General features: G+C 44.9%; 1 protein-coding gene across 2 annotated transcripts; it reads right to left on the bottom strand.

Moving 5' to 3' along the window:
- Positions 1 to 9,266: 9,266 nt before the first annotated feature.
- On the bottom strand, positions 9,267 to 11,168 carry LOC120680254 (protein RGF1 INDUCIBLE TRANSCRIPTION FACTOR 1-like). 2 transcript variants are annotated; one of them, XM_039961865.1, is made up of 3 exons: positions 10,773 to 11,168; positions 10,435 to 10,671; positions 9,267 to 10,045 (listed from the first exon to the last, which is right to left on the bottom strand). In XM_039961865.1, exons 1-3 carry the CDS (start codon positions 10,980 to 10,982, stop codon positions 9,884 to 9,886), a joined length of 609 nt encoding a protein of 202 aa, XP_039817799.1. In that variant the 5' UTR covers positions 10,983 to 11,168; the 3' UTR covers positions 9,267 to 9,883. The 2 variants fall into 2 exon arrangements, with proteins under 2 accessions (XP_039817799.1, XP_039817798.1); XM_039961864.1 differs by having other exon boundaries at positions 10,435 to 11,168.
- Between the last annotated feature and the right edge of the window lie 230 nt (positions 11,169 to 11,398).

Genomic DNA, 11,398 nt, shown 5'->3' with positions numbered 1-11,398 from the left:
GTTCAAACAAATCATGCGTGCCAAAGACTCGTTTTAAAGTTTAAGGACCTTTCTGTTGCCGAGTGTCACAAGGAGATGAAGGACACTTGATTTAGTTAAGGTTTTACAAATTTTAGTTCTTGACCATACTATTAAGAGGGGTTCTTGAGTTAGTAGCTTGATTCAAATCGAGTTGGCTCTAGAAATCTCGCACACTTGCTCAAACTCAGCTCATGACAGCTCAAAGAATTCAAGAAAACACTTGAAGGATCAAAAACTCGAAGAAGGAATCAACTCCAAATCAATTCAGCAGAAAACAACAAAATTAGCAGCACCGGTTAAACCGACGCCCAGGCGTCGGTGCAACCGAAGGGCATCGGATGAACCGATGGCTAGGCCTCGGCCTAATTCTACCATGCAGATAGAATCATGTGAAAAAATCTCTGCTGCACCGGTTGAACCGATGCCTAAAGAACATGCATTGGTCTATTCACCACATAAACCATTACTCAGAGAGCATGTTTTGAGGATCAAAAATCAGCTTCAACACCAGTTTAACCGATGGTATCAAGAAAAGCATTGGTGCAAGCACTGTATTATTGACCAGAGAGATGTTTTGATCAATCCAAAACATCCTTCAGCACCGGTTTAACCGATGCCCCATCAGAGAATGCATCGGTGCAATGACGCAAGCCACACACTGTGTCAGATTCCAATGGCTACTATTTGGGCACAGAGAGACTGGTTTAACCGATGCCTACCCATCAGTTTAACCTATGGTCACGACTTTTGTGCAGTGGACTTGTAACGGATATGGGGGCTTCTCCACTCTATATAAGTCAATCCCTTGGCTCATTTATGATGCCTTTGACGCATTGAATATCTGAGGCCACCCTAGAGAAGAGAAGAGAGTGCTTTGAGCCATGAGATGAAGATCTTGAGCTTGAATTTGATCCAAACTTGAAGAAAACAACCACTTCATGAGTAGTAAGTGTGCTTGAGCTTAGGGCCATTTCAGTGAGAGTCAAGTGAAGTCTTGAGAGCTTGTTACTCTTGGTGTTTGACGGTACTAAGACGGTCTTGGTGATCGGGAGGTTCTTGGTGAGCTCTTGGAGTTTGTGGGAGCCCCAAGAGTGAAGATTGTACACGGTGTGAAGCTCGCCGTTCCGGAGATGGAAAAAGAGTATTCTTAGTGGAGACTTCCTTCTTTGTGGGGGCAAGGGAGCTATACCCTTAGTGGGTGCTCCAACGTGGACTAGGTGAAAGCGTCAACTCCTCGGTACCACGGGAAAAAATCCGGTTGTCTCGTATCCCTCGCATTTACATTTCTAGCATTTCATATTACTTGTGCTAGGTGTTGCTCTACCTTGCTTGCTCCTTGACTAGATCTTTCACTTGCTAGTATGTCCTTTTGACTAGGTTGATTACTTGTTAGTGTGACTAGGTTGATTGTTAGTGTGATCTTCTCTAGAAAAAATGAGCATGTTAGTGTGTTTACCAACATAGGTTTATAATGCTAGTGTGCTCTAGCTGATAGGTTTCATCATTGTAGATTGGGCAATACTAGTGTTAGGTCAAGGACTCGCTAGAAATTGAAAAAATTTCAATTCAACCCCTTTTCTTGGACCTCAATCCTTTCAATGAGTAATATGAATATTTTTTCGGAGGAACCCTAGCTAATGATTAATTGGCCACAAGCAGGCAGCCCCTGAGAACGTCTCATCATTAGTTACTTTGATGGTAGTGTACCAACATGAAGTATACATGCGAGACATCATGTTTATTCGCTCGTGTGACCTCTCTTTTTCTTTTTAATATATCAAGCACCTCTCCTACCCGGCCCGTTGATTTTTTTTAAAAAAAAATTGAAGCCAAGACGAGAGATGACATCATACTTTATATCACAATCACCATCTTGAGCTAGTCAAAGCTACTAGGAGTTCAACACAAGGCCTTCGGTTTCTAGCAAATTAAATTAAGTAACCAGCGTGGGCCAAAGAACAAAACTATACTACATTTAAATTTGTCGCACACACGAAGAAACGCTGAAAAGCTAGTACGACTTTTGCCTTCCAGACCAAAAAAAGAAGAAGAATGGACACCGTACCGTTTTATAATACAATAATACTCCTATAAGCAGAGTCAAGGGCTAGCAATGGAGAGATTGACGCGCGCGTTAGTAATTAATAATGATGAACAAATTAAATAAAAAATTGAAGGCATGAGTGCCAGGTCAGCTGCATTAGACAACTCCATATATCTCCAAACCCCGCCGATAATAAACAACACAGACTAATTTATCCGTTGACGTCAACGATATATATATATATATATATATACACACGAAACCATCATACATATATATACATGATATTATTGATATATATAGCACGCATGCATTTGACTACCGCTGCGCCGGGTAGTTCTTGCTGGTGTAATGTTGTATGTGACGACGATACATGCATGCATCTATATATCATACCTAGCTAGCTCGCTCTCTCAGACAGGTTGACAAACTTATGAACCTGTGCATATATAGATATATACTGTAGATGGTTAATATATATATATATATATATATATATATATATATATATATATATATATATAGTAGGATAGATGCAGTCATATATATGCCGTCGATCGACAACACATATATACAAACCAGCCATACACTATGCATCATGACGTACATGATGTTTGATAGCATCTCATCAAGTTCATGAACGTTCCAATAATAATAAATAAATACTATTATTGTTAAGCTAGCTGCTGGAGATGCAATGTACCAACATAAGCAAAGGTAGGGTAGTTGACAATCGGAGCAAGTCAACTCTATACCATGTCCAGTCGTCAGCATGGATGCATGTCAAAATTAAAACTATATTATTATTCTTTTGTTTTCGTGGACATGTAAGAGCCCATATATGGGCAAATGTAGACCGGCAGTCAAACTATCACATAAGGTGGAACAAATTTTTATTATTGCGGAATAATCTTTTTTGTTACAGAACAATCTTTAATTTCTTTGTTACTAGAACAATTGAAAAAATGTTCCGAACAAAAAATAAATTGTTCTATCATAAAATTCGGCGAGATCAAATATGTGGACCGGTTTTAGTCCAAAACACGGAATTCTAGGGGGAGGCTGCTGCTACAACACCTCATGCGTGACCCCGAGCAACGCCCCATATATAGCCCTGCTAATGGGTTGGAACCCGCACCATACTCAACCCCACCCAAAATTAACATATTTAGATACCCAACCCAATTAGTTAATTTCTCAACTCTAACCAACCCGCCCCATTATAAGCGGGTAACCCATAAAAACCCATGAGTTCTAATATGCAGAGGAATTTAGTGGTTCTACACTTAATGTGGGGACCACATATATGTCTAGCCACACTATTTTGTACAGAGTATCTGTCAGTCATATTGACTCATCTCTAAAAATTTCAGTCAATTTCGATAAAATTTTATAGTGTGAACGCGAGGTTTTAATTCCAGGGTCCGGCTCTTGATGTGGAGCCCACGTATAGTTATAGCCACGCTATTTTGCACAGATTAGCTGCCAGTCGTACTGAGTTATCTCCAACAAATTTCAGTCAATTTCGATAAAATTTTATAGTGTGAACGCGAGATTTTAATTCTAGGGTCCGGCTCTTGATGTAGAGCCCACGTGTAGTTCTAGCCACGCTGCTTTGCACAGAGTAGCTGCCAGTCGTACTGAGTCATCTCCAATAAATTTCAGTCAATTTCGATAAAATTTTATAGTATGAACGCGAGGTTTTAATTCTAGGGTCCGGCTCTTGATGTGGAGCCCACGTGTAGTTCTAGCCACGCTGCTTTGCACAGAGTAGCTGCCAGTCGTACTAAGTCATCTCCAACAAATTTCAGTCAATTTCGATAAAATTTTATAGTGTGAACGCGAGGTTTTAATTGCAGGGTCCGGCTCTTCATGTGGGGCCCACAGGTAGTTCTAGCCACACTGCTTTACACAAAATAGCTGCCAGTCGTACTGAGTCATCTCCAACAAAATTCAGTCAATTTCGATAAAATTTTCTGATATAAACACGTGGTTTTAATTTCAGAGTCCAGCTCTCACGTGGGACCCACATTTATATATAGTTATACTATTTTGTAAAAAGTATCCATTTCAACCCACCCCAACCCGCCCCAACCCGCATTTATATAGAACCCGTCCCGACCCACCCCATTAACTAATACAACACATTTTAAATCATCCAAACACACTCTATTTCAAAACCCACCCCATAAAACCCATTTCAACCCAACCCATTAGCAGGCCTACCCATATATAACATGCGTAAATAGGAGGCGGCTTCTCTTGTTATTATCAGGCGTACCAATGAGGCCAGTGATTAACATTTACTCATTTAGTATGGCACAAGGCCCACCGTTATGTGTTTTTTACAAAGAAATAAAGGTTACGTAGTTAAATTTGGGAAGCAAGAAATAAAAATGGGCTATTCAGTTAAATTTGGGAATCTAAAAACAAAGGATTATTTTGGACATGCATGTTGTTGGAGTGTTTGAGGGCTTGTTTGGCAGAGCAGCACGTTATAGGTTGATTGCAAGAGGAGCTCCAGGAAATGATATTTTTATAGGGAAGTGATTCTAGACCGACGATGTCATTTTAGAAGTACTCCCTCCATCTTGAATGCAGGATATCTTAGATTTTTGCAGACAGATTATGAAGTTAGAAAAAAGATGCATGTATCCCTTATCTGTGCATTGTTTATTTAATCAATTCAATTGCTTAATTTTCAGTGCCCGTACAAAAACAAAAGAGATTAGCATACTTTTTTTACTCTCCTGGCCCACCAAAATTGATTTTTTTTTTAAATTAGCACCAAAACAAAAAAAATTAGCATATCTTTTTATCCAAAGGACTCTAGGATGCCTTATATTTGGGTATAAATTATTTAAGCCCTCCAATTAATGCCTTACATTTCAAGATAGGGAAAGAAACAAAGTGAATTAAATGACAATCTTATCCGTAGTTAATTCTCTCGTTGCGGGCTACAAGTTCGGTGGGCCCATTCCAATTCTGCTGTTTGTCTGTATATTGCTGCTTTCTCTATCATGAGCCCATGGGCCAAGAAGAAACTGGCAGTTGGACCACCGGCGGCCCATAAATAATTAGGCGCGCGACCAGAAAAGAAAGAAAGCTGAAGGAAGGAGGAATCACATGAATGATATGTGCTGGTGAATTTCGTGATGCGTGCCGAGCATTATTGTGGGACCCAGCCCAACCCAAGCATGCACTATGTAGCAAAGCGACATAGATGACAAACAATTCGCACATGCATGATCCAAGACCTCCAAGCTCCTCCATCTCTTTAACTATATTACTTGAATTATTATTAATATAATCGAACCATTTTTGAAATTATTGTGAGATACGACGTACGGCGGGCCGCAAATTCAACTTTTTGTGAAAATGAAAATGAAAATTTGTTTGAACATCACCAGTTGGGCGTGCGTTGGTTGGGTTAGAGCCAGCGAGGGAATGGAATAAATGGACCCAACCTAACCAAGTACTAAAGAGAAATGAAGAGAAGGCAACAACAACTAGTGTGTATAGTAGCTAATAAGCTAGCCAGCTCAATGCTGCCTGCACTGGCCGGTGTTGATGTCCCAATCCGATCGGGCGGAGTGTAGGTAGTGGTGGCTCGGGTCGAGGTCCCAATCCAACCAGCCAGTGTTGAGTGATTTTCGGTTGACGTCCCAATCCAACCGGCCGGTGTTGTAGTGTTAGATTTTGTAGTTACGTTTATGCGATTTTTTGGCCCGGTTTACCTATAAATAGAGTCAATTCTCTTCTTCTTATTAATATACGCTGAACCGCAAGGTTCTGGATCTTTCAAAAAAAATGCTGCCTGCACTGCATGCATGTGACGGGTTTGGCTTTGGCCGGTCACCGGTGGTTGCTCGTATATATATCTGATGACATGCCCCTAGCCTCTTCATCATCATCAAACACAAACAACTATAGGAACCATAGGAGTTATCATTCATGGCTACATATCTCCATATTTCTCACATATATATTATTAACAGCAAGATAATAAGGTTGCAAATTAAGAGCACATTATATATTAATTATGCATGGTCAACAACCTACTAGCTAGTACCTCATTAGCATTTATCTATATAGTGGCAAGAAGGGCAAATATATATGATGTGATGAGATGATATGCCAGTTTAATTATATACAGGCCCTCTACCATACCAGTAGTAAGCAACGAACTAACTCTGGCTGGCTGGCCGGCCAGCCTGCGGCTGTTATGGTTATGATAGAGTATATGAGAGCTAGCTAGCTCTGCTAGCTACTATCTGACTACCCAAAACCTGATTCTGACTGCATTTATACAATTGCATCTTCAGAAAACAGACAGGCACTCGGATTAGTATACCGATATGTAATAAGCGCGCAGCTCTAAACATGCCAACAAACGTATCAATAATGCAGGCACATAATAATATAGTATATATTGCATTGCTTCTGGCCGGGTCCTATAAATTAAATTATATCCCCGGCCGGGCTGGCTGTTGCATCGATTCCATCCCATCCAGAAAGCAGGCACGTCACATTCCCTCCAAAATGCGAGAGAAGAGAAGAGAAACAGACGACAGAAAAGGTTGGGTTGGGCAACAGCGACAGGCAGCAGCGTAATTATATTGAGTTAGCTGCATAAACAAGATTATTATCTAATAAGAAGCTCTGCAACAAACATCATATATATAAATATATGATGCTAGCTCCATCAGTCGTCATGCATTATATATTAGCTAGCTAGGATAGGAATCTGAAACTAACCATGCACCTTCCTTCCGTAGCATGAATGAATGTATAGGATCGAGTAGATCATGGGCTGCTGGGACGGCCAGGCAGGCACCAGACAACCAAAAAGACAATCCTTCGTCTTACTTGGCTATCCCTTCCTTCCTACACTCCTGGCCGTGGCCTATCTGCATATCTGGCCCTCTCATTTTTTTCAATTCCCAATTAACCTCGCTCCCCAATGTGCTTGCTTGCTTCAGGAATACAAGTACTCCATCAGCAGTAATAATAATGCAATGCGTGATGACAAACTAACCAAATATTAGTACGTAATGTCACTACGGGAGACTGCTGCTTTGCCGTGTGCCAAAGCACACGGCAAAGCCCTATATGCACACGGCAAAGGCTTTGCCGTGTGCCGCACACGGCAAAGAGCACACGGCATTCAGACGTCGGCAAAGGCGTCGTTTGCCGTGTGCCATTTATCGGGCACACGGCAAAGCCTTTGCCGTGTGCCAAAGCTGACCCACGGCAAAAAAAAAACAGAAAACCAGGGAAGTGACGTTGCGGCCGCCTTTGCTGTGTGCCTATAGACGTGGCACACGACAAAATATCTTTTAGAAAAGAAAAAAAATAGTGACAGCCGCTGCCGCCACCATACCGGCCACCACCACCACGCCACCAGCCGCCGTCACCACCACCACCACGCCGCCGGCTACCGTCACCACCACCACACCGGATAGCCAGGAGAGGAGGGGAGGGGGCGGCGCCCGCAGGATCCCGCCGGCCGCCGCTGACCGTGGCCGGGCCGTCGCCCGGTGCCGCGCCGCCGCCGCCCGTGGTCGGGCCGTCGCTCGAGGCCGCGCTGCCGCCCGGGGCCACGCTGCCGCCGGCCGCCGCTACCCGTGGCCGGGCCGCTGCCCGGGACCGTGCCGCCGTCGCCCGGGGCCGCGCCCCCGCCGGCCGCCGCCGCTCGAGGCCGCCGGGGCTGCCGAGGGAGGCCGCGCCGCCGCCGCCCGAGGCCGCCTGGGCCGCCACGCGAGGCCGCGCCGCCGCCACCCAAGGCCGCCCGCGCGGGCATGCCGGGGGCGCACCGGCCGCCGCTGCAGGGAAGAAGGAGAGAGGCGCGCGAGAGAGGGAAGAAGAAGGCCGCTGGTGGGGATGGATCCGTGGGAAGTGTTTTAGCCAATAGGAAGTCTTCGTTTCAAAGAACTGGATTGCTGACGTGGCGAGTTGTGTTTTTTTTATGATCTTATAGTGTATTTTGGATTGACAAATGAGCTCAAATAAAAAAATGTTCAACTACAAAGTTTCAGATCTCAACGAGCTCTACAACTTTGGTATAGAACTTAATTACATCCAAAACCATTTGAAATTTTTAAAATTTTCAAATTTGAAACCAGATTACTTATAATGTACTTTTGAAGTACTAAACAATCTCAAATAAAAAAGTTTTCAATTACAAAGATTTATATGTTGTTGAGTTTTATAACTTTCATATATAACTTATTTACGTCCGAGGTCATTTGAATATTTTAAAATTTATGATTTCAAATTAGATAACTTATAATAATATTTTAAAATATTAAACATTCTCAAATATAAAAGTTGACAACTACAAAATTTTAGATTTCATCGAGCTGTACGACTTTGGTATAAACCTTTTTTATATATGAGATCATATGAAAAAGTTTGTATTCAAATAATACATTCACTAACTCTCTCATATATAATCACACATATACTTCTTATGAGATGTTTCAATTTTGTAAACATCATCATGATAAAGTGTGCGTAATCTTCTCAACTTTTTATCACAGCATCCAGCATCCACGTGTGATACCATCACATCAAAACAAATCTCATGATTTTCAGACTTCATTTGCTATTTTTAGAATTTTAAAATCATTTGGACACACATTCGTGGGCGCGTTTTCTGGACAAGATGTTAAAATTTTCTTTTTATTTCATGTGTAAGGCCTCAAATTAGACTAAATAACATGAATATAATTTTTTCGCTACTTTTATTCTATTATTTGAGTCATTTGCGGTTCAAATTTGACTTGATTAAAAAATTACTTGAAATGCAATAAATTAGTTAAATATAGTAAAATAATTTAAAAATATACGAAATTTTAACATGGAGTACTAAATGTTGTATGTAGAGGGTAGAAAAAGTTTCGAGGTGAGAAGTGAAAAAAAAATTATGACTTTGCCGTGTGCCAAAAATAACACACGGCAAACTATTGAGTTTGCCGTGTGCAAAAAAAATGCACACGGCAAAGTCTTTGCCGTGTGCCAGCACATGGCAAAATATGGATTTTGCCGTGTGCTTTTTTTTGCCGTGCGTTTTCGTCGTGGCATACAGCAAAGTATCTCTTTGCCGTGTGCCCGACAAAAAGCACACGGCAAAGACCTAGGCACACGGCAAACTAGCGATTTCCCGTAGTGTGTGTAGTGATCCGGCCAGGCACCAATGTCGAAAAAGAAAGATCAATATAATACTGCTCATCACCAAGTATATCCCAACCAATGTACTGTAAAAGAATCCATTTAATTTCCTGCTAATTCAGGTTTAATATGGCTATGACTAGCTAGGAGATGATGATCGGGGGCATGTCATGTACATCTACCGTGCCAAATGGTGGTATGGCACAAGGCATGGCGACTGGCGAGAGAGAGAGACAGAGAGAGAAACAAGAGGGAGATGGGGACAGACATGTTGCTTACTGGAGTCCAGCGCGCGCGCGGCCCCGGCCAGCCATCCTTCCTCATCTCCCTCTCCTTCCGGTAGTTGGGTTGGGGCTGCCGAGCTCAGCTCACCTTGCTTGCTTTTCTATCTATCTATTTCTTTCTTTGTTTTTTTTTCTAGTTGGGCGGGCAGAATCTTCTCTCTTTCTCTCTTTTTTTTTCAAAGTAAGTAAGTAAGTACGACGGAATGAACGAAGCCGGCCAGTCCCATTTTGCTGGCATTGCCTTCCTTGATGTATGTGCTTGCATTGCACTGGATTGCTACTGATTCTTCATTCCTCTTCTGTTCCGGACGACGCCATGGAGATCGATCGATCGGGCGATTGGTGTTGCCGGTGAGGTGGGTCAGGACCAGAAGGGCGCGCGGTGGGGGATCCCCTTCCGCCGGCGGCCCTGCGGCCGCGCCGCGGCGTTCTTGCTCCCGCCGACCTCCTCCGCCTCCTTATTGTCCGCGCCGCCGTCGGTGGGCGCCGCCGCGTGGCCGTTGCTCCGCTTGGTGTCCACCAACTGCACGAATTAAGGCATTAAGGCAGGGGCGGCGAATTAAACGTGACCGAACGGAACAGAACGGAACCGAAACCCAACGGACGGGCGCTCCGATTCAATTCAATGGCCAGGCCCTGGCGCTGGCATTGTCATTCCTCCATGGCGGGCCTTCTCTTTTCTTGGTTTCAAGAATCAGAATCCCTCATGGAGGGGAGAGAGAGAGGGAGATTATCATCATCATATCATTAAAGGCGCAATTTTTTGGTGTTCTTGGCCGGCCGGCCGGCCGGCATTGGGGAATGACTAATGCAGGTGGGTGGGTGGGCGGGCGGAGCAATCAAGAAGAAGAGCACAACTGATGAAGTGAAGACGGAGAGCAAATCAAGAAGAAGAGGAAATAAAGCAGGCACCTTGCATCCGAGGGAGCAGAAGCGGAAGGGGTCGAGCAGCGCGCGGCCGCAGATCTCGCAGTTGTAGGGGGAGGCGGCTGCCTTGCCGGCGGCGGCGCCGGCGCCGCGCGGCTGGGGGCGCTCGTTGAGGAAGAGCACCCTGGCGCTGTTGATGACGTAGGTCTGGACGCCGGTGATGTCGAGGACGTCCTCCACCTCGGAGACGCGGACGACGTCGTGGTAGGAGGAGCGCCGTATCTGCGCGCAGCCACATTGCAATTGCAATTGCATTCGCATTTGCATTGCAGAGACGAAGAAGGAGAACAAGATTGAAACAAAGAAACAAGCAGCGGGCAAACCTGGATGACCCTGTGGGATGCGTGTCGGTGCGCGCTGCAGTAGTAGCAGAAGGCCGGCGGCGGCGCCCCCCGGCAGTCGAGGCAGAACATGTTGCACTCGTTGCGCGGGGACGCCGGGTGCGCGCCGCAGGCCAGGAAGAAGCGCGTGCTGAGGAGCGCCTCCAGCCACTCGGGCACCGGCGTCGACGAGGCCACGCGCCGCAGCATCATGCTCTCTGGCTACCGGCGGCGGCGGGCTGCAGGCTGTTGGGTGGGCAATCTGGAGGCAAATAGGCAATGGCGGCCGCGGCCGGCCTTCCTTCCTCCCCTCCCCTGCCGGCCGGAGCCCAAGGGGGAGAGAGATTGAGAGAGATGGGGGAAAAGAGAGGGAGAGAGGGTGTGGGGTGGGGTAATGAGAGAGACTATGAGAGAGAGAAGGAGATGGGGTGGGGGATTGGATGGTAGCGTGGGCTTTTCGTTGCTTCCCCTGGCTTCCTTTTGGTGTTTGCTTGCGAGGGATTTGCAGCCAAGCCAAGCCAAGCTCGTGCGCATAATTTGCATTGCTTGGACAATGGACACGCACGCAGCCAGAGTAAGTAGTAGGTGCCTGTGACTGACTCACTCACTAGCTGCTGCTGTTGCCTTTG

The sequence above is a fragment of the Panicum virgatum genome, chromosome 6N, assembly GCF_016808335.1.
Source record: "Panicum virgatum strain AP13 chromosome 6N, P.virgatum_v5, whole genome shotgun sequence".
Lineage (NCBI taxonomy): Eukaryota > Viridiplantae > Streptophyta > Magnoliopsida > Poales > Poaceae > Panicum > Panicum virgatum.
Note: the sequence above shows the minus strand (reverse complement) of the source record. Positions and strands in the feature narration are given on the sequence as shown.

Coding starts and splice junctions, on each gene's coding strand:
- LOC120680254 (XM_039961864.1), bottom strand. CDS start 10,982: ATGATGCTGCGGCGCGTGGCCTCGTCGACGCCGGTGCCCGAGTGGCTG. Junction 10,046..10,434: donor TCTGCTCCCTCGGATGCAAG/GTGCCTGCTTTA, acceptor TAATTCGTGCAG/TTGGTGGACACCAAGCGGAG.